The 23,944-nt window shown below is 41.4% G+C and overlaps 1 protein-coding gene across 3 annotated transcripts in view; it reads right to left on the reverse strand.

Annotated features, from left to right (window-relative positions):
• gramd2ab (GRAM domain containing 2Ab) overlaps positions 1-23,944 on the reverse strand; it is a 65,415-nt gene that overhangs the window by 20,987 nt on the left and 20,484 nt on the right. For all 3 annotated transcript variants that reach the window (XM_029758353.1, XM_029758352.1, XM_029758351.1), the window contains 3 exons: positions 5,454-5,511; positions 3,631-3,703; positions 2,276-2,379 (listed from right to left, as the gene is read on the reverse strand). In XM_029758353.1, the coding sequence (XP_029614213.1) occupies positions 2,276-2,379; positions 3,631-3,703; positions 5,454-5,511 (235 nt within the window). The remainder of the gene's footprint in view (positions 1-2,275; positions 2,380-3,630; positions 3,704-5,453; positions 5,512-23,944) is intronic.

The following is a 23,944-nucleotide window of genomic DNA, read 5'->3' on the forward strand; positions in this document are numbered from 1 at the left end:
TATATGGAATAGGTATTTTACCAAATAGTGCTATCTTCTGTATACCACCCCTACCTTGTCACAACACAACTGATTGGCTAAAACGCATTAAGAACAAAAGAAATTCCACAAATTAACTTTTAACAAGGCACACCTGTTAATTGAAATGCATTCCAGGTGACTACCTCATGAAGCTGGTTGAGAGAATGCCAAGTGTGCAAAGCTGTCATCAAGGCAAAGGGTGGCTACTTTGAAGTATCTCAAATAGAAAATATATTTTAATTTGTTTAATACTTTTTTGGTTACTACATAATTCCATATGTGTTGTTTCATAGTTTTGATGACTTCACTATTATTCTACAATGTAGAAAATAGTAAAAATAAAGAAAAACTCTTGAATGAGTAGGTGTGTCTGAACTTTTGACTGGTACTGTATATGAAATGTATTTACTAGAATGTTGACGTTCAAAAGACACGTCATTGGCCCGAAGGGGGGACCAATGGGGCCAGGCTTTTCTAGTGTTAAGCGTAGCATCCCTTCACTCCCTTAGTGATCAGTCAGTCAACAAGGACACATTAAGGTAACATTGTTATTTGCACATTCTCATTGCAATGGCATTATTGTTGCATATTGAGAGCCACTAACATGGACATTATATTCTACCCAATCCATTCATACATGGGGAATCTGAGCCGGATGACTTGCAAACATTTCAAACAAGCATTTTATTCTGTACAGAACAGTGTTTGGGATGCCATTAGGTTAGTTAAGAGTAGACACACGGCACATGACAAAAATGAGCTGTGTGACCTTTACGCTACATAACTAACTATGCACCCCAATCTTGGGACTTTGTGCCCATTTAAAGAAAGGGGGAGTGGAACGGGTCAAAACAAACAGTGTGAGAAAAGGAACAAATAAAGGTCTATTCCAGCGGGAGTGTACACACAGTGAGTGCTTGATAGTTGGGTTCAGGGTGAGTTGACACCGTGCTTAATCTTCAGTCACTTCAAATGACTGGCTGGTTAATGGGTCTTTGAGCCTAAAATAGCCTTGTTAGGTTTATGCTTTATCAATTCAATAGAATTCTGTTATTTCATAGGAATACAATACAAATATTCTAGAATTGGTGCCAAATACCCTTTCCTCTTGAAAACATTTTTACACTTGACTGACCAACAATTGTATTATTCATAACTTATTATCCCTTTCACAACTACATTTTATGTTGTATTCCGTGATGTCATGGAAAGTAATGATTTGTAAATAAGGAAATTGGTGCTCAACTTAATTTCCTTTACTGTAAATGGACTCAACATCTTGTAAAACTGTTTGCTGTTCAATAAATAACCTGACTATCATGTCACTTTATTGTACTTATTTCAATACCTACATCAAACAGGCCATATCTCATGTTGAACGTTACTCTTGTAACATTTCATTTTTCAAGCGCAATTATCTGAACTAGGACACGTAAGCGAATAAGCAGTTTCAACGATGGACATAATAGAGGGAAACCTGCATGCAGTGCGATTCATTTGAATGTCTTTTGTGTTCAGGTTGTTAAGTGCAGAGGACAAAAGTCTCTATCAGACATCTCTATTTTAAAGGGAGAAACCTTCAGCAATTGAACAGAGAAACATCCATTTATGTTGAATGATCTCTAGTCAATGGAAAGTGTAGAGGTAAAAATGAGAACCTGTTATCAACGGGAATGATCATACCAACAATGCTATATAAACATTGATAGGTATGATGATGATAAGTCTATTATTTATTTTCAACACAGGTCTTCATATTTGGTGTGTTTGTAAATTAAATCTGCCAGAGTGCACTAGCAAGCTAATGTTGGCTAGCTTGCTAGCTACTTCCAGACTCAAATGAGAGAACACCTCACTCTGACCATTTTACTCGCCCGAGCAGAGCTGGTTAGGCTGTTTTCATGTTATCCAGAGCATTGGTGACTAACTGTGCTGCTGGCAACAACTTAATTACACTTTTTTACCGACGTTTACTGACACGGGCCATAAACAACGGGCGTTGAGCGTTCATAAATTCATCAGTTATTTTGCGCTCTGGCACACTCAAACGAGAGTGCTCTGAAATCGGAGTAGATAGCCAGAGTGAATTTACGAACGCACCCATTGTTAGAAGAGAGAAGCCATTTTGTGTCAAGGCTGAGGGCAGTTGCAATTCCTTCCCATTGTGAACCAGGCAGCATCAGCGTAACTGCTACCAGGGAAGACCCACTGGAGCCAATGAACCACCACATCACCAAAGCTGTTTGACACTCACCTTGATGTCCTTCCCAAAAAGGTTGGCATAGAAACACAGCCAGTTGCGGGAGATGTAGAGGCGGCCCTGAAGTAGGATGTCTCGGAGAAGAGCGCAGGAATACACTGGAAATGGGAGGGAAAAAAAACACAAATAAGACCAGGAATACCATAGAGATACAGTATAATAATGTTCTATTTCATTCTGTGGGAAATACACACCCCAGAGGGAGAATGCACAGAGCTGGAGACTAGCGTGGGATATATACGAGTTGGCTTCAAACCTACACATTGTGGCAGTGGGATACAGCTGAAGTGTATGGGATTGTGGACCACCATTGGCTAGTGATGATTCCCTTTAGTATAGAAACACAACTCAACTTGAAATATCATTATGTCATTTTCATTTTCCCGTAAATATTCTCTTTAGGGCATGCATACTAACACGTCAATCTGTAGACGCCCATACCACAAATTACGAAAGAACCAAAAACAAACTCACTTCTGTTCTAACACAGATTATGAACTAACGTCACAAAATATGACTCATGACTAAAACACAAACAAACAGTCCAAAATGGCAATGTGTGATTGGAGAGGCTTTTGATCATGGCCTCATTATGGCCCCCGCACCTCTCTGATTCAGAGGGCTTTTGGCTTAAATGCGGTTGAATGCATTCAGTTGTCCAACTTCCATTTCCAGCTGAATGCAGCAGGCTGGTACAGGGTTCCTCACAGAGAGGAGAAAAGGGAGAGTGGTCAAAAGAGAGAGAGAGAGAGATGGAAAGAGAGAACAGTAATGAAAGAGAAGGGAGAGGAAGACACTGTGGAGTGGAAAGCAGCTGGCTAGGAAGCACTGTGAAGCCTGCTGTAAGGAGATGAGGACGTGATTCTAACAGCCAGCTGACAGTGATTTGCAACGAAAAAGGAATTGATTGACTCTGGCTCAAGTCACATAATCCCAAATGAATTTGTAACCTAAAAATACCACTTTGCCGGCTTTTTAGCGACTAGCGGGTTTGGCGTGGTTTATGATAGTGTGAATGTCCATATGCGGCAGAAGAAGTAAGGCATTGCAAGTTATACTGTAGCTGCACAGCCATATCTAGTTTAGTGTCAAGTCAACCCTTGCACATTAGAGTGATGCAAACCCTATTCAAACAAAGTGCAGTTCAGCACTCCCAATTCAAATGGTATTTTCTTGCACTGTATTTGATCTTCCCACAAATTTCATGCACACATTCATCCCAAGCCATCAGATGGCATACCACCTTGTATGAAGCAATGTACTGGGCATGCATTCTAAGTACAGGAGTATTCTAGTATTATAGACAGAGTATATGATGTGTAGACAGTGTTCAATTTCCCCTGACTTACCTTTCATGAGGATCTCCTCCTTGGGCACGGTCTGGAACAGCTTGTGGTACTGGGAATTGTACTTGCTGACGGTCTGTAAGGGGAAGACGGGGGTGAGACGGGGATAGACAGGGGTGAGACAAGGGGGAGACAAGGGGAGACAAGGGGGAGACGCGGGAGGTTCCTTTCAGAAAATGTCCACTCACTTTTACTTCTCCCAAACGGAATCTTGTAATAAAGTTGATGGCCATGTGACTATATCACCTAAGCTTTATTAACAGATTATGATTCAGCTCCTGTTATTATTTTGGAAGTGCATAAAACCCCTTCCAATCAATTAGGTTCATCTCAGCCACGTGATCCTGCCCTGTCCTTTCCCTATGGGGGCTGGAGCTTTGACATGGTACCCTACAGGATCATAAACACACACACACACACACACACACACACACACACACACACACACACACACACACACACACACACACACATAAAAAATGCACTCTTCCGCACACCCATTCACACACACGTGCACACGCACAAACGCAGGCAAGCGCACAAAAACACACACACCTGTTCCCCTGGTGCTGGTCGATCACTATACACTAGTCCCACACCCTCTCTGTTACACTGAGTTGTTTCATAACTCAGACACACTTCCTATGTCACAATGTGTTCTGACCCAATTGTTTATCCTGCGTAACATCTAACAGTGTTCCCTTCCCTTCTCTGTTCCTCTGTAGTGGTGCCACAGACAATCCCTTCTCCTCTTAGCCTCAACCTGGGTTATAACTTATAATTGTCATGGTTCCACCTGTCACCAGAGGGCGGCAGAGATCGTCCTAGAGACATTAACAACACTCAGGTGTGTCCTATTTACTCGTTTTGATTTCCCTGTTTAAAAGAGGCGTGTTTTCTATTGTCCTTTGCTGAAGCTTGAGTTATGTGCCGTGTGCGTTTGTCGCCTGAGTGAGTTTGAGACTTTGTGTGTGTTGGTTTCCCCAGCGTTACTGTGATCCTTCTGTTACTGTTTCTCAGTAAAATATTATGTTCCTCCTTAACCACTGATTCCTCATTTGGTCTCTTCTCTGCACCTGGGTCCAACCTCACCATGTCACAATAATAGATAAAGACGGAAACATCTGTGCTGGAAACATCTGTGGGTTATTTCCAAGGGATAATTTTCGTCAGCCATTCTGAAGGGGAGTGATTGTTTGAATCAGTTCGATTGCAGGTGTGCGTGTGTCGGCGTGGGTCTGTGTGCGTATAAGACTGGAGAGACGGGTATTTAAATCAGAAGACATATGGTCTGATCCATTCAGAGCTTAATTTAACCCTCACATACTTTTTAAACCTGTATGTGAAGCTTGCACTAGAAAACCTTGGACAATAATAAACATTTGAAATCGTTTCAAATGCAAATCCCTGAAACTCATACTGTATGCATACAATATTACGTGGACTTGTGAGCGTGCTAAAATCATTGAAAATAATAAATACTTCATAAGATTTCAAATGCATTAGCTGACACTCATAATATGCATATACAATATTCTGTGGACTGGTGAACTTACTATTACCATGCTAAATAACTTGCCATAAACTCATTCCTTTGTTATGACAAAATACCACGTCTTGCTTACAATCGGGTAAAGAGAGTATTTCTGTGTGATAGTTCAAGTACAACTACACGCGTCCTTACTTTGTCTCTCCTATACTTAATATTGTAGTGGGTAGAATATTTTCTTACACATGAATGAAGCGCTCCATTACTTCTTTATGCTGACAATACCGTGTAAACGTCGACAAACAGTGGGAGTCCAGACACGGGAAAAACGACTCACCGAGCCCCTGTAGCATTTCTTGACATCTTCATAGGTCAGGTCATCAATCAGTTGCAGCCTGTAGAGGAGAGAAACACCGAGAAGTTTTAGGAGTGGTGACACAGTTTCTATGGTTTGTCACCGTCAGAAAAAGAAATATGTAGGAAAAAAAAGAATAATCTGACTGTTGTGCCATGTTCAGCTCAGTCCGGATGGTTACAATCCCCCCCCAAGTCTACAAGATACAGCACTTTCAGTACAGAGCAAAAGCTGTGATGATGATGATGCATTTGTTCTTAAATGTATCCTCCATATAGTCTTTAAGCAGAGGACGACTATGATAGCATGTACTGTTGAACTGCCGATGATGGACAAAATTAGCCTTATATTTGAGTGGCGCACACACACACACACACACACACACACACACACACACACACACACACACACACACACACACACACACACACACACACACACACACACACACACACACACACACACACCACCTAAACAATCATTACAACCATTAATCAAAGACAGGGACATGCAAATGGACACACACAGACAAACACACACACACACACACCTCAAACAGGTCATCGGTGTGAATGTAAATGCTTAGGTAATATGAAAAGTCTGTTTATGTAAATTCAGATTGTGAAAGTCAAGTAAAAGACAAACAGTTTAGCAGATGTCTCTATTGGCCAAGTCCTGACCCGACACACACACGCACGCACGCACACACGCGCGCACACACACACAGACGGACGGACGGACGGACACGCACACACACACACACACACCTAAAGTGGTTGATACTGACCACTAGAGCCCAAAGTAGACTCTCTCTAATATCCCTAAGGGCCTATTATAGCTTGGAGAGGCTACTTCCCATTCACAGCTCAAGCCTGGCACATTGTACTGTTTGTGTTTTCGGGGCCACAATACTACTACACAATGAGGACGAGGAAGTAATTTGCTGTTCGGGTAAGTTTTTCAAAAACATGAAATCACACAAAAGGTGTCTGGACCCTTCTATAACATGCCATTTAAATCAAAAACAGAGATTTGGTTGTAAAAAAAGAACTTCTCCTAAACCGTAATAATAATTTCAGCTCTATCGATTTTGGACGGTGGTCAATGAGGGAGAATAAAGCCTTCAGACAGGTTGTGACTGGTTTTCATTGATAGGCCACTGTGTCATTATCACTCTCTCCAGGTATTCTATTGTGGTTCAGGGGCTAGACTAGAGTGTCATAGTGACAATCTAATGTGACAGGGAACCACCTACTGTATATGCAAACAGAAAACATGCTGAATGGTTTCTACATGATACCAAAACAAACTGCACAATAATTGGTTTTCACTAGATGTAGGCTACTATAGAAACAAACAATAAGGCCTGAAGGGGCGTGGTATATGGCTAATATAATATACCACGACTAAAATGCCACGGCTAAAGACTGTTCATATGCACAACGCAACGCGGTGCCTTATTGCTATTATAAACTGGTTACTAACACAATTAGAGCAGTAAAAAAAAAGTTTTGTCATACCCGTAGTATACGGTCTGATATACCACGGCTGTCAGCCAATCAGCATTCAGGGCTCCAACCACCCAGTTGATAATATATATTCTATTAAGGAAACAGCAGCACTATAATATACCTAGATCTCTGCGTGTCCAGCTTTCCTTTCCCTATATGGCTAGTGTTGTGGTCTGATTCTGTCACTCCCCTTCACCACCGCAACAACTGAAGCAGGCCCCAAAATAGCATCTTCTAAAGAGCAGTGACAGTGTTTAACCCCATGTTGGGACAATCCTGTCTGTCACGTGCCATCGGATACCTGCCAGTCAGCTGGTGTCAGGCCACATGCACCCAGTCGGGGGTCATTTTCTCCATCTGTCTCTCTGTCAGCCAGGAGGTGAGGTGAGGCCCCCTCTACCACCAATGAGACAACGTATGTTGTAAGTGAGTCACTGTCGTAAGTGACTTTGGCTAAAAGCGTTTGCTAAATCGCATATACAGTATTATTATCAGAGGAGAGCGGAGAGAAAGAAATGTGTACAGGAGCCAAGGACCAGAGAGGACAGCAGGGGCTGTCTAACGGAGGGGGGTCAACAGTAGCTGATTGACAACATAGTCAAGGTGACAGGTTGAGTCTGTCTCTGACTGAAACCAAGAACACTATCTAAGAATGCAGAATATAAAAAAATATATTCAAAAAGATTTGACTCTGGTACCAGCAAGGTGCAGGCAGGGTCACATGATTCTGTATAATAATATTGTGTAAATAATGGTTTTGAATTTGATCCTAAATGGTTTTAAAATGTGTGTCTGTCCTCAATTGGAACAGCTTTTTTGTTTATTTATATTAATTATCCAATCAAATCATATCAGTAAGGCATAGTCACGTGCAAGGTCTCGGTTCAAGCCCTATATAACCGATTTGATAACTGCCAGGGTTTGAATTACATACTGACTCCTAAAAGTGACCTAAAAATAGCGTTCCAATCCAATGTGGATATTTTTACAGTTTTTGGGGTTGTCCATGTTGATGTTACAATGCAACAGAAAACTGTAATTTATACTGTAATTTGGGGTATTCTAATTTGGGGTATTGATGGGAGACAAAATCGACACAGTTACATATCGGGATATTATTTTTGAGGATATATCGCAACATTCTTCTTTACAACGTCACAATATCATTTTTGCGCTAGTTGGCTATACCTTTTCCAAAACGCAGGTATTTTTTTAAACAGTGAGTCAATATGTTTTCAGCACTTTTATAACCGTGACTGATCAAAAATAGTTTTCTCATGTGTCTCTCTTGTCCCTCTGCAGCAGACCCATAGTGGGTAATATGTTTGGAACGTTGAATTGCAATAAAATCACAGTATCAAATCACAATACATATAGAATCATGAGAATAGCAATACATATTGTATCGGCACCTAAGTATTGTGATAGTATTGTATCGTGAGGTCCCTGGCAATTCCCAGCCCTACCTTGTAAGACACTATATTTTTTGCCCCCGTGAGTGAGAATGCTGTACCAATTTAACCCCTATGTGGTTATAGTGCCCCATCAATTTAAAATGTATACAGATTGGAGTGGCAGCAAGTCTTAAACCTTAAATGATTGAGCATTTTACCATGTCCTTTTGGTCCGTTTTTCCCTGTAGTAGCTGCCAGTTTGGAAGTCTATGTTAAGGCCTCTAAAGTGCAAGCAATATAAAACACCAAATATGAATTAATATGCTTTAATGTATAAGCAGTTTACCTATCTGCTAACCTGCTTGCACCAATCCCTTGTAATTACAGTTAAATACAAACCCCTCCCCTCAATGAATTTAAACCCCTCCCCTCAATGAATTTAATTCATTCATCCAGTCACTCATTCAGATTACGGTCGCATTTACATTTTTACAGTATAATACAGTCAATTTTACAGTATTGTACTGTGTGTCATAACAACAGTACTTGCTTTGATGCCATATTTATAATAAAGTAGGTGTACTGTCATATGAAATAAAGAATTTGAGATAATGTGAGATAATTACCCATATTGTCCCATTTACATTGTGTAATTTATTGACTGTCCCTAACTAGCCCCACAGATAGGCTATCCAAAGTAAAAACCAACTTTGCCACAGTCGCACACCGGCCGGCTGAACTAATTGGCAAAATTATTTGGCTAGCTTGCTAGCTAGTATAGGCTACTTCCAGACACAAGACCTGGTTAGACTGTTTCAGTTTATCTAGAAGGGTGAGTGACTGTAACTGTGTACTGTTTTGGCAGAGTGAAAGTTCAAACGCTTCCCACGTTCGAACACACACACACAAAAGATCCCCACATCAAAGCACACCTCCAAGACCCAAATCTTGTTCTCAGGCGCATTTCCTAATGAGGAGAATTGAAACAGAGGCTAAATCAGGAAGTTCAGCCTCCCTTTAAGTATTTTATTATTTATAAACATTAATATACACGTAAAGGCATTTATACTTTTTATAATCATTACAATTCATAAGCATTTAAACGTTCATGAGCTTTTAAATGGCTTATTTGTGAACGCTATTATTATAAAGTGTGACAGAAAGTCTCTATATTCCCTGGATTTCTGAGGCCAACTGCAGTTTGTTTGTTGCTTGCGGAGATGCCTTCCTTTAAAGAAATGCCAACCGTGGATCACGAGGCTAGGTAGGTATGATGACACCACTTTGGGCCGTGCCAACATTGCCAGACCAGACCTCCCCCCACTCCCTGCCTTCAGGCAAAAGAGAAGGCTGATCTAAACTGAAACAAGTATTAAACGGCTTCCTTTCACCACAGTCCTCTGTAATGTATTCCATTTATGAGACACACTACAGTATATACGGTGCATTCGGAAAGTATTCACAACCCTTGACTATATCCACATTTTGTTACGCTACAGTCTTATTGTAACGTTCGTCGTGAGGAATGGACCAAGGCGCAGCGGGTTGAGTCCTCATAATGAACTTCAAATGTGAACACTTATTAACAAACAAAAACGATGAATGACAAAAAAACAGTCTTGAAGGCAACATACAGCAAAACAAGAACAACCTCCCACAAAACCCCCATGAAAACAAACTCCTAATTATAGGACCTTCAATCAGAAGCAACGATTACCAGCTGCTTCCAATTGAAGGTCCAACCCCAATAAACTAAACATAGAACTACAATAGACTAGACAGAACATAGAACTATACTAACATAGAACAATACAAAAAACCCCGGAATACATAAACCAAACACCCCTCTACATACACATACAACCGAACCATATAAAACAAATACCCCCTGCCACGTCCTGACCAAACTACAATAACAAAATAACCCCTTATACTGGTCAGGACGTGACACTTATTCTAAAATTGAATAAATTGGTTTTTTTCCTCATCAATCAACACACAATACCCCATAATGACAAAGCAAAAACAGGTTTTTAGAAATGTTAGCAAATGTAGTCAAAGTAAAGGACCGCAATATCACATTTACATAAGTAATCAGACCCTTTACGCAGTACTTTGTTGAAGCACCTTTGGCAGCCTCGAGTCTTCTTGGGTATGATGGTACAAGCTTGGCACACCTGTATTTGGGGAGTTTCTCCCATTCTTCTCTGCAGATCCTCTCAAACTCTGTCAGGTTAGATGGGGAGCATTGCTGCACAGCTATTTTCAGGTCTCTCCAGAGATGTTCGATGGGGTTAAAGTCAGGGCTGTGGCTGGGCCACTCAAGGACATTCAGAGACTTGTCCCGAAGACACTCCTGCATTGTCTTGGCTGTGTGCTTAGGGTCATTGTCCTGAACCTTCGCCCCAGTCTGAGGTCTTGAGCGCTCTGGAGCAGGTTTCATCAAGAATCTCTCTGTACTTTGCTCCGTTAATCTTTCCCTTAATCATGACTAGTCTATCAGTCCCTGCCGCTGAAAAACATTCCCACAGCATGATGCTGCCACCACCATGCTTCAACGTAGGTATGGTGACAGGTTTCCTCCAGACGTGATACTTGGCAGTCAGCTCAACGAGTTCAATCTTGGTTTCATCATGGTCTGACTCCTTTAGGCGGTTTTTGGTAAACTCCAAGCAGGCTGTCATGGGCTTTTTACTGAGGAGTTGCTTCTGTCTGGCTACTCTACCAGAGTGGTTGGTGGAGTGCTGTAGAGATGGTTGTCCTTCTGGAAGATTCTCCCATCTCCACAGAGGCACTCTGGAGCTCTGTCAGAGAGACCTCCCAGACCAAGGCCCTTCTCCCCCGATTGCTCAGTTTGGGCGGGTGGCCAGCTCTAGGAAGAGACTTGGGGGTTCCAAACTTCTTCTATTTAAGAATGATGGAGGCCACTGTGTTCATGGGGACCTTCAATGCTGCAGACATTTTTTGGTACCCTTCTCCAGATCTGTGCCTCGACACAATCCTGTCTCGGAGCGCTACGGACAATACCTTCAACCTCATGTCTTGGTTTCTGCTCTGACATGCACTGTCAACTGTGGGACCTTATATAAACAGGTTTGTGCCTTTCCAAATCATGTCCAATCAATTGAATATACCACAGGTGGACTCCAATCAAGTTGTAGAAACATCTCAAGGATGATTAATGGAAACAGGATCCACCTGAGCTCAATTTCGAGTCTCATAGCAAAGGGTCCGAATACTTATGGAAATAAGGCATTTCTGTTTTTTATTCACTTTGTCATTATGGGGTATTGTGTGTAGATTGATGAGGAAAAAAATAATTTAATCAATTTTAAAATATGGCTGTAACGTAACAAAATGTGGGAAAAGTCAAGAGGTCTGAATACTTTCCGAATGCACCGTACATACAGTATATATACACAACAGAGAAGTTCTCTCTCTCTCTCTAACACAAACACACACACACACACTCACACACAAACGCACACCTCCACCTAAGCACACTCTTATTCATATGCAGAAACCATTGTTAATATTCTAATCTAGTGCAAACAGAGACCAGGAGAAAATCAAAGTAGAACAATACTAAACACCAGAGGATAAATAGATAGTCAGCTTTAGAGTTCCCAGACACTGTGTGTGTGTGCGATCAGAGTTCTCAGACACTGTCAACAGGAGGAGTGCACAGACTAACAAAGTTATTGGACACAGACCCTCAGGTAAGGAATTGATGTCAGGTGGTCTGAGAGATAGACTCCAGTCTCCAGTTCTTATGTGGGTTATACAAGATGTAAACTGCATTGCATAATGAGGTTAGTTCCCACAACATAGAACTGTGTTCAGTATGACAGGGAATTATTTACTCTCCTCTTTTCTGTTGTTGCAAGGGTGCTTTTCTGTGTTTGCTTTTTTGTGTTTGTGAGAGGTGTGAAGGGGTAAAAGTGTGTGTTTTTGTGTGTATATGTGTGTTTGCGTGTCAGTCTGTGTGTGCCTATCTGTCGTGTGTGTGTGTGTGTGCGTGCGTGTGTGTGTGTGTAGGCCACAGCCTGAGTGTGGGTGAGTAAGCGGCGTCAGTTTGTCCGTAGTGGTGAATGCAGCATTTGTTGTCCTCAGGAACTTTTGGGTGGCCTACATGTTGTTCTCACAGGAGACAATTTCTGGTACACACACACACACACACACACACACACACACACACACACACACACACACACACACACACACACACACACACACACACACACACACACACACACACACACACACACACACACACACAGCCCTAGAGCTGTTCTACTGCCTATTCACTGAGGCTCTATAGCCCTGAGTACTGAGAGGTCATTCACTCACACTGCCCTTCACAGACTAACTGTCCCTCCTGTAATTCCTGCAATTAACAACTCACTTCCAGTAAACTGATGTGTACCGTTATCTGTGTATACTTTCAGTTGGAGTTCCACCACAAATTAACGACACATAACAGAGGGGCCTTAAGTTGAACCGGCGGACAGGAATAGCAAGCATTTGCACATTTCATATGATTTTCTTCTTGTTGGTAGCACACGGCGGACCTCGATTTCCAGGTTGTCGAACTTTCGTTCTAAGAATAACAGAGCGAAAACGAGCCATTCAATTATGGTAATGGAAGACTACGAGAATACACAGGGGAAAAAGCTACCTCGGATATTTATATACAAATAAGAATAGAGTTTCACTCAGCCTAGTATTTTTTTCCTGGTTTAATAGACAGGTATACTGTATATACCGGTAGTAGGGGATATAGTGAGAAGGGAGACATAAGAGGAAACAGGGATGGAACCGCAGTCTCCAGTGGGGAGGCATATGCAGATTGGGCCGGTAGTGTTACCCACTAAACCACGGCTCTGCACAACATAGCTAGGATACAAGCTGCAGTACTGTGGTTCTCTTGTCTAGTCCAAGGGTTTTCAAACCTCTCCTCAGGCACCCTCGGCAGTTCCATGTGTTTGAACAATTCGACAGCGGGCACACCTGATTCAACTTGTCAACTAATCGTCAAGCGCTTGAATAGGTGAATCGGGTGAGCTAGTTAAGGGCTACGACAAAATGGTGAAATGTCTAAGGGTTCCCGAGGAGAGGTTTGAAAACCACTGGTCTAGTGAAAGAGATGAGAGGGAGCCAGTTAATCCCAAACTGTTTGTTTGTCCACCCGTTCTGCAACCCGCTGGCTTCTATAATGAGGGAGTAGCAGAAAGACAGCAGAGGAAGAGAAGAGAAGATATTTCTGCAGGCAGTGGCATCAGGCCGGCCCAAGACAAACAGAGACTGGCTGTACTCTAGCCCTGTGGCCCAGTACAGAAGTCCCAGTGAGACAGAGATGGCACTGTGTGTATATGTGTGTGTACGGAGAGTGTGTGTTTGTCTGTGTGTATGGGCACGTGCAAGTGTGTGTGAGTGCATTTATTCATTCCTCATGTCACTATTTCTATATACAGTGCATTCGGAAAGTATTCAGACCCCTTGACTTTTTCCACATTTTGGTATGTTACAGCCTTATTCTAAAATTGATTTCCTCATCAATATACACACAATACCCCATAATGACAAAGCAAAAAAAGGTTTTTAGAAAGGTTTACTCATTTAAAAAAATAAAAACTGAAATATAACATTTACATAAGTACTCCTTCGACCTCATGGCTTGGTTTTTGCTCTGACATGCACTGTCAACTGTGGGACCTTATATAGACAGGTGTGTGCCTTTCCAAATCATGCCCAATTAATTGAATTTACCATAGGTGGACTCCAATCAAGTTGTAGAAACATCTCAAGGATTATCAATGGAAACAGGACGCACCTGAGCTCAATTTCGAGTCTCATAGGAAAGAGTAAGAATACTTATGTAAATAAGGAATTTCTATTTTTACTTGTAATAAATGTGCAAAAATGTCTAAAAACCTGTTTTTGCTTTGTCATTATGCGGTAGTGTGCTGAGGAAATGTTTTTATTTAATCCATTTTAGAATAAGGCTGTAAAGTAACAAAATGTGGAAATTGTCAAGGGGTCTGAATACTTTCCCATGGCACTGTATATAAGTAAGTGTTTCACTGTTAGTCTACACTTGTTGTTTTACGAAGCATGTGACTAATAACATTTTATTTGATGTATGTGTGGAGGGTGTGTGTGTGTGCGCGCGCGCGCGCTCAGGCAGGCGCGTGTGTAACCCAGCCTCACGTGGCACACTCTCATTAGAGGGAAAGGGAGAGAGTGGCCGTTGCAGCAGTGTGCCCTCTGGCTCCCTGGTAGTACAAAGACACTTTAGTACAAAGACACTACACCAACAGACACCCAGCCACACACAGCTACAGAGAAAGCGAAAGAAATAGAAAGGAAGGAAAAAAGGAGAGAAAGGGAGGTATAGGGAGGGGGATGAGAGTCAAAAGGAGAGGGAGAGAGGGGGGGTATAGCAATGGCTATATATGAATGGACAAAGCCATCGATCACGTAACACCATTCATTCCTATGTGAAGACTCAACAGCGCATTGAAGCAAAATTAAGTCGGTTAAGATGGCGTCTCATGGAGACATAACATGCGCAGTTTGAGCTACTCCAGGAAGTGACGTTGCAGGCTAGCTCAGTGCTGTCCCCCCTCATTAACTTCTTGGTGACAGGGGGCAGTATTCGGAAATTCAGATGAATAACGTGCCCAAATTAAACTGCCTGCTACTCAGTCCCAGAAGCTAAGATATGCATATCATTAGTAGATTTGGATAGAAAACACTCTGAAGTTTCTAAAACTGTTTGAATGATGTCTGTGAGTATAACAGAACTCATATGGCTGGCAAAAACCTGAGAAAAAATCCAACCAGGAAGTGGTTTGTAGTTTTTCAACTGATTGTCTTTCCAAACTACAGTGTCTGTGGGGTCCTTTTGCACTTCCTAAGGCTTCCACTAGATGTCAACAGTCTTCAGAACCTTGTTTCATGCTTCTACTGTTACTGGGAAGAGAATAAGAGCTGTCTCAAGCCTGAGACCAACAAGTTGTTTACTGCGCGGGCACACAGGCGCGCCGCCGTTCCTTCATTTTGGCGGGTAACTGTATAGCTTGATTTGATGGCTGAGCTCTGTACTCAGAATATTGAACAATGTGTTTTCGCCGTAAAGCTATTTTGAAATCTGACACAGCGGTTGCATTAAGGAGAAGTGTATCTATAATTCTTTCAATAACAGTTGTAAATTTTATCAACGTTTATGATGAGTATTTTTGTAAATTGATGTGCTCATTCACCGGGGGTTTTGGAGACAAAACATTTTCTGAACATCACGCGCCAGTACGGAGAAGAAGAAAAAAAATAAAAAATGTATGAAATGTATTCATTCACTACTGTAAGTCGCTCTGGATAAGAGCGTCTGCTAAAATGACTAAAATGTAAAAAATGTAATGTAAAATGGGGTTTATGGATATAAATATGAACTTTATCGAACAAAACATACATGTATTGTGTAACATTGATTCCTGGGAGTGTCATCTGATGAAGATCATCAAAGGTTAGTGATTAATTTTAGCTGTATTTCTGTTTTTTGTGACGCCTCTCCTTGCTTGGAAAATGGCTGTGTGGTTTTTCTTGTTTAGGCGCTGTCCTAACATAATCTAATGTTATGCTTTCGCCAAAAAGCCTTTTTGAAATCGGACAATGTGGTTGGATTAATGAGAAGTGTATCTTTAAAATGGGATATAATAGTTGTATGTTTGAGAAATTTGAATTATGAGATTTCTGTTGTTTTGAATTTGCCGCCCTACTATTTCACTGGCTGTTGAATAGTGTGTACCGCGTGTACCGTGTACGCTAGCGTCCCACATGTCCCAGAAAGGTTATTAAGTAACTCCAGCTGAAGGCCGGCCGGGGTACTGCAGGCTGAATAGCAACTAAATTATGCTTATAACTTCTTCTGTATGCAATTTTTTATAATTGGTTCAAGGACATACAACTGGTGTAATAGAAGCAATTATTGGTACGAAGATTGCCATTTTGATTATCTATCCCGTTGCTTAGTCACTTTATCTCTTCCTACACAGTATATACATCTCTACCTCAATTACCTCGTAGCCTGCTACTTTGAAGAATCTCAAATATAAAATATATTTTGATTTATTTAACACTTTTTTGGTTAATACATGAATCAATATGTGTTATTTCATAGTTGTATATACTGTATATATATTTTGGGGATTTGATATTCCATTCACTATAATGGGGGATCCTGTTTTCTGCTAACAATGCCTGCAGTACCGCGGTCGGCCTTGAACTTCTGTGGCTTAAATGCGAGGGGGCAGTCATTCTCCCCTGGGCTATAAATAGGAAGGGGAGGGAAATCGATGAGTCATTATTAAAGTCATTCTAATGTATTTGTTTCAATCAATTTGGGAACATGTTAAAAGCATTATCTAGAGTGGCTTACTTTGAGACGGGCGCTGAATCAGTCTTGAGGGTAGATAGAGACATTTAAATGCCAATGTATGACGTGTGAGAGAGTCAGTGGCATGTTTGTGCGGGTGTGTGGGACATGTGAGTGGTTTGTGTGTGTGAGAGTGAAAGATAGAGGAAGAGCGATAGAAAGAAAGAAAATGGTTTGTAAGTAGCAAAAGAAAGAAAGAAAATGGTTTGTAAGTAGCATGTAGGTGTGTGTGTGTGTGTGTGTGTGTGTGTGTGTGTGTGTGTGTGTGTGTGTCAGCCTGACTGATGTAATCCTCAACTGCTAAGGGACCACTGCCGCTGACGCAATGGGTCTGTGCCTGCGTGTGTTCTGTGCGCACTTGTGCCTCCATTTCTTCCGTGCTGTAAACAGGCAGTGCTAGGTCCCTTGCCAGTACCCAGGCAGCGCCGAGGCCGCTAATAGAAAAACACTGGCGCTCCGTGGGGACGAGTGAGCTGCATCGTCCTCCATTATTAAACAGCTTTTAATTAAGACTCGGCACAACCAACGCAACCTGGGCCAGCGTACCAAATGTTTCTCGGCACCCATGCTACTGTCAACTATGCTAGGAATGGTGTACAATAGATAGCGTGCTACCAGGATTTGAGTCCCCCATTCAAAATGCCACTGATATACCAAATCAGGTGTGGGTAAACATTAGAGAAACGCACACAGCCAATGGTTGTCCTTTTCTCATCATTCTGGCAGGAAAATCAGTGTTTACCTACATCAAAGCCAACGCTGTTCACTAGTAATACCATCTCTGATAGAATTCAGTAGCTAGCACAAAAAAAGATGTGATCATGACGACCCTCGTTGGGAGTGGAATTGGAAAATGACACTTTTGGGAACTCCCCAATGCAAAATAGAATAGTCCTATAGAATTCACTGTGAAAAAAAACTGTTTCACGTGTCAAAGTGATTTTCCTTAAGGTACTTGGTTCCCATGCTTTCCCAGCACCCCTGATATAGATGCTGAGCCATGCTTCTCGAGTCAAAAGCTGGCAGTTCTCTGTGTTCCCTGGCAGTGGATTAGAAGCAGGTGTATGGTGTCTAATCTCAGTGTGTTTGTGGTGTCTAATGTCTCTGTGTGTGAATGTGTGTGTGTGTGACAGGGCTATCATTACCTCCAATGGCATGGCTCCAGGCTCTCAGCTCTCACTGACTGAGATCTAACCAGCCGGTGAGTGGAGGCTCTTTGCTTTGTATTTGAAAGGTATGTAGCTGTGTGTGTGTGTGTGTGTGTGTGTGTGTGTGTGTGTGTGTGTGTGTGTGTGTGTGTGTGTGTGTGTGTGTGTGTGTGTGTGTGTGTGTGTGTGTGTGTGTGAGACTCATTCTCTCTCTTTCCCATATACAGTGCCTTCAGAAAGTATTCATACCTCTTGACTTATTCCACATGCTGTTGTGTCACAGCCTGAATTCAAAAAGGATTAAATATATTTTTTCTCTCTCCCATCTACATACTATACCCCATATTGGCAAAGTGAAAACATGTTTTTAGACATTTTTAGTAAATGTATTGAAAATGAAATAAGTATTTACACCCCTGAGTCAATATATTTTAGTATCACCTTAGGCAGCGATTACAGCTGAGTCTTTCTGGGTAAGTCGCTAAGAGCTGGATTGTACAATATTTGCGCATTATTCTTTTTTAAATTCCTCAAACTCTGTCAAGTTGGTTGTTGATCATAGCTAGACAGACATTTTCAACTCTTGCCATAGATTGTCAAGCCAATTTAAGTCAAAACCGTAACTAGGCCAGTCAGGAACATTCAATGTTGTGTATATTTGGCCTTGTGTTTTTGGTTATTGTCCTGCTGAAAGGTGAATTTGTCTCCCATGTGTCTGGTGGAAAGCAGACTGAACCAGGTTTTCCTTTAGGATTTTGTCTGTGCTTAGCCATATTCCGTTAATAAAATTAAAAAAACAGTTGCCGATGACAAGCATAGCCATAACATAATGCAGCCAACACCATGCTTGAAAATATGAAGAGTAGTACTAAGTGATGTGTTGGGTTGTATTTGCCCCAAACATAACGCTTTCTATCCAGGATATAAAGTGAATTTCTTTGACACATTTTTTGTAGTTTGACTTTAGTGCCTTATTGCAAACACAATGCATGTTTTTTTAATCAAGGATTAGAACTTTCAGCTATCTCCCTCTCCAAATTCACACAGAAATGTAATAAAATTTGTTTCACAGACGTTTTCCCGCCGAAACTGTAACACATTCTAAAGCGAATACTGGAACAATATTTCTAACATAGAACGTGGAGAATGGTCAGAAGCGATCTAAAGAATAATAATGTCATTTCGGTTGTTATTTTGTGATGTCATTAAAAATGTTATAAAGGAAATACTGTAACTTGAAAAGTATACACACTACATGTATGAAGTCTGTATCCTCAACATTGTGTACGAAATATGAACAATTATGAAAGTGTTTTTGTTAAGAGAGGGATATGATCTTAGAAACTACAAGAGGAAATTGTTTCTATAACTTTGGACAAGTGAGTAGTCACCGCCCCTTGAGTGAGGTCAGAGAGCATTTTTGAATGAACTGTATAAAACAGTGGGTTAAGAATTAACATACCAGGCCAGAGAGGCGTTGAGCTGCAGCTCACGTCCAAAGTGGTTAGAACTCTGAAATCTCAACACGAGGTAGAAACGATAATGTCACCTCTCGGACAATCACTGGTATGACTGAGTAGCTGGGATCATTCTACTACTCTTCAAACCATCGTATGTATTCTACTACTCTCATCACACCACTGAGAACCATCGATACGGCTGGCTAGCCTATCTTCAAAGAATCATCTTCCAGAGCGAGTGGAAGCAGAGTGAGCTCTGTTGTTCTGTTCAGGACTACACGATGGATCGCAGGATGCCGGGCGACGGCAGAGGAAAGCAAAAAATGCCTAAGAGATGGGTGGGGATCCCTTTTGGACAATCAGAGCATTACAAGCGTGCCGCGGAAAGGCCCAACCAAACACCTTTCAAAGAAGGCTTGGTTCCCGACAGAGATACCCGGCGAACCAAGGCATTTATATGTAAATACATTCATGATTTATTACTCCAAATGGGCAGCGGTTCGTGTGCAAAGTATATGATTACTGTGGGAGTAGTTTCTAAATGTACCAAAGTATTATGTCTCTGCCCCTCTCTCTCTCTCGCACTCTTCATCTCCTTTGTAACAAAATGCCATATTGTGTCAGTCCGCTAGGGACCTGTTTTAATGTATTAAATGTGTATGTTTATCCTGTGTTATCATTTAGTTCGCTAGTAAATAAATAATTTAACCAATTTGTGTAGTACTGAATCATAAGTAAGGCTGGGGTTTATGCAGATGCAGGAGGTTACGACCGTTCAGAAGGATGATAAGATAAGAGGTTATAATTAATGAGTTGACTGTTTATGGATGTAATAGGTAAAGACCTTTAGTTTAATCGGGAGATGGTAACTCTTTAAAAAAAAACACTCTCGTGTTGCCATAAAATCCTAATGAGTTAATAGTTACATTATGTATTTAATCGATTAACTTTTAAAGAGTTAGTTGATTAGATAAATAACAGTCATCAGATTAATGAAAGTAAAGTCACAACATAGGTTAGTATTGTGGAGTAACTACAATGTTGTTGATCCATCTTCAGATTTCCCCTATCACAGCCATTAAACTCTGTAAATGTTTTAAAGTCACCATTGGCCTCAATTCCTGAGCGGTTTCCCTCCTCTCCGGCAACTGAGTTAGGAAACACGCATGTATCTTTGTAGTGACTGGGTGTATTGATACACCATCCAAAGTGTAATTAATAACTTCATCATGCTCAAAGGGATATTTGATGTCAGTTTTTTTTACCCATCTACCAATAGGGGCCCTTCTTTGAGAGGCATTGGAAAACCTCCTTGGTCTTTCTGGTTGAATCTGTGTTTGAAATTCACTGCTTGACTTAGGGACCATACAAATTGTATGTTTAGGATACGGAAATTAGGTAGTCATTCACAAATCATGTTAAACACTATTATTGCACAAAGAGTGAGTCCATTGAACTTATTATGTGACTTGTTAAGCAAATTCCTATTCCTGAACTTATTTAGGCTTACCATAACAAAGGGGTTGAATACTTATTGACATTTCAAATTTTTATTTGAATAAATTTGTAAAAATTTTGAAAAACATAATTCCACTGGGATATTGTGTGTAGGCCAGTGACACAAAATCTCAATTTAATCCATTTTAAATTCATGCTGTAACACAGCAAAATGTGGAAAAAGTCAAGGGGTGTGAATACTTATGCAATTCTCACTCCTTCTCCCTCTCTTTGCCATATATCTTTCTCCCTCCTAGCCCCTCTTTTCCATAAATGTCTCTCCCTTTCCCCTCTCTTTCCATTATTTATCTCTCCTCCCCCTCTCTTTCCCATCTATTTCTCCCTCAATCCCCTTCTATCCATCTCACACTTCCTCTTTCATCTAACTCTTCCTCTTATCCTCCCCCCTCCCCCTAGATATGTGTTACATAACGGGGTCTCCACTCTTCTCTAGTAAACATGTGCAGGCTGCACGTGCGCTGGGCTGCAGCACTCTCTGTCTCTCTCCATCTCCTCCTGTGATCCTCTCGCTCTGCCTCTCCCAGCACTCTGCATCTCCTGCAGCCTCTTGGGTGCTGCGTGAGAGGAGAAGAGGGTGAGGAGTGTGTGTGTGGTGTGTTTGTAGGGGTAGGATCTATCTTAGGGAGGTGTTTTTGAGCTCTGCTGGGGCCCAGTTCAGATCACACCACAGCCGCACTGATATGGCGTTTAAGTGTGCGAGCAGCTCGAAGATGACATGGCTCCTGTCTGCACATTTTTTAGGAGATGTGTGCAGTGTGCATGTATGCACACACTTTCAGCCCTGCTAATATGCTTGCATGCACACACATGCAAACATCTATTTCAATAAGTACTAGCTAATTTACATAGACAACAGACAACATATACACATTTAAATAGATGTTGACAACATAGACAACATTACAGCCTTATTGTCAAATTCATATATATTCAAAATATTTTTATTCCTCATCAATCTACACACAATACCCCATAATGACAAAGCAAAAACAGGTTTTTTAACATTTGTTGCTAATTTATAAAATAATTTAAAAAAACTGAAATACCTTATTTACATAAGTATTCAGATCCTTTGCTATGAGTCTTGAAATTTTGCTCAGGTGCATCCTGTTTCCATTGATCATCCTTGAGATGTTTCTACAACTTGATTGGAGTCCACCTGTGGTAAATTTATTTGATTGGACATGATTTGGAAAGGCAGATCCCACAGTTGACAGTGCATGTCAGAGCAAAAACCAAGCCATGAGGTCGAAGGAATTGTCCGTAGAGCACAGGATTGTGTCGAGGCACAGATCTGGGGAAGGGTACCAAAAAATGTCTGCAATATGGAAGGTCCCCAAGAACACAGTGGCCATTCTTAAATGGAAGAAGTTTGGAACCACCAAGATTCTTCCTAAAGTTGGCTGCCCAGCCAAGTTGAGGAATTGGAGAAGGGCCTTGATCTGGGAGGTGACCAAGAACCCGATGGCCTTTATCAGGCCTTTATGGTAGAGTGGCCAGATGGAAGCCACTCCTCAGTAAAATGCACGACAGCCCACTTGGAGTTTGGAAAAAGGACTCAGACCATGAGAAACAAGATTCTCTGGTCTGCTGAAACCAAGATTGAAGACTTTGGACTGAATGCCAAGTATCACATCTGGAGGAAACCTGACACCATCCCTACATTGAAGCATGGTGGTGGCAGCATCATGCTGTGAGGATGTTTTTCAGCGGCAGCGACTGGGAGACTAGTCAGGATCGAGGGAAAGATGAACGGAGCAAAGCACAGAGAGATCCTTGATGAAAACCTGCTCCAGAGCGCTCAGGACCTGAGGCAAAGGTTAATCTTCCAACAGGACAACGACCCTAAGTACACAGCCAAGACAACGCAGGAGTGGCTTCGGGACAAGTCTCTGAATGTCCTTGAGTATTCCAGCCAGAGCCTAGACTTGAACCCGATCGAACATCTCTGGAGACCTGAAAATAGCTGTGCAGCGACTCTCCCCATCCAACCTGACAGAGCTTGAGAGGATCTGCAGAGAAGAATGGGAGAAACTCCCCCTAATACTGGTGTGCCAAGCTTGTAGCGTCACAGCTAAGAAGACTTGAGGCTGTAATCGCTGCAAAAGTTGCTTCAACAATGTACTGAATAAAGGGTCTGAATTCTTATTCAAATATGATGTTTCAGTTTTCTTTTTATACATTTGCAAAAATGTATTTTTTGCTCTGTCATTATGGGGTATTGTGTGTAGATTGATGAAGGGGGGGAAAAAACTATTTTATCAATTTTAGAATAAGGCTGTAACGTAACAGAATGTGGAAAAAGTCCAGGGGTCTGAACACTTTCCGAATGCACTGTACATACAGGTAACTGCCAAAATAATGGAAACACTTCAGTGGTCACTGAATGGTTTGATAAGCATGAAAACAATGTAAACCATATGCCATTGCCATCTCAGTCAATAGATCTCAACCCAATTGAACACTTATGGGAGATTCTGGAGCGCTTGAGACAGTGTTTTTCCACCACCATCAACAAAACACCAAATGATGGAATTTCTTGTGGAAGATTAGTGTCGCATCCCTCCAAGAGTTCCAGCCACTTGTAAAAAGTGCATTGAAGCTGTTCTGGCTCGTGGTGTCTCAATACCCTATTAAGACACTTTATGTTGGTGTTTCCTTTATTTTGTCAGTAACCTGTATTTACATAGACAACATTTTCATGGGTTGCACATTACATCACAATATTGTTTTGAACGTTCGTTTTAGGCCTGATGTCCAGCTGAGCATTCTACTCAATGCAGTCTCAATGGGTGCTAGTCTAAAGTGCATTACTGTGGCTTGGAAACACGATGACATTTCAAAAGGAGGCAAATCATTTGTAGGGCAAGCTTTTGTGATCATTGCGATATCTCCAAACAACTGACTTTAGATGCAGTATAACTTTAGCTAGCTAGCTAAGATTGAGGGGAGAGCGCTGAAATGTCAGCTCGCTAACGTTAGCATTGCTAGCTATTTCTGACTAACTT

Source organism: Salmo trutta, chromosome 7 (genome assembly GCF_901001165.1).
Source record: "Salmo trutta chromosome 7, fSalTru1.1, whole genome shotgun sequence".
NCBI lineage: Eukaryota > Metazoa > Chordata > Actinopteri > Salmoniformes > Salmonidae > Salmo > Salmo trutta.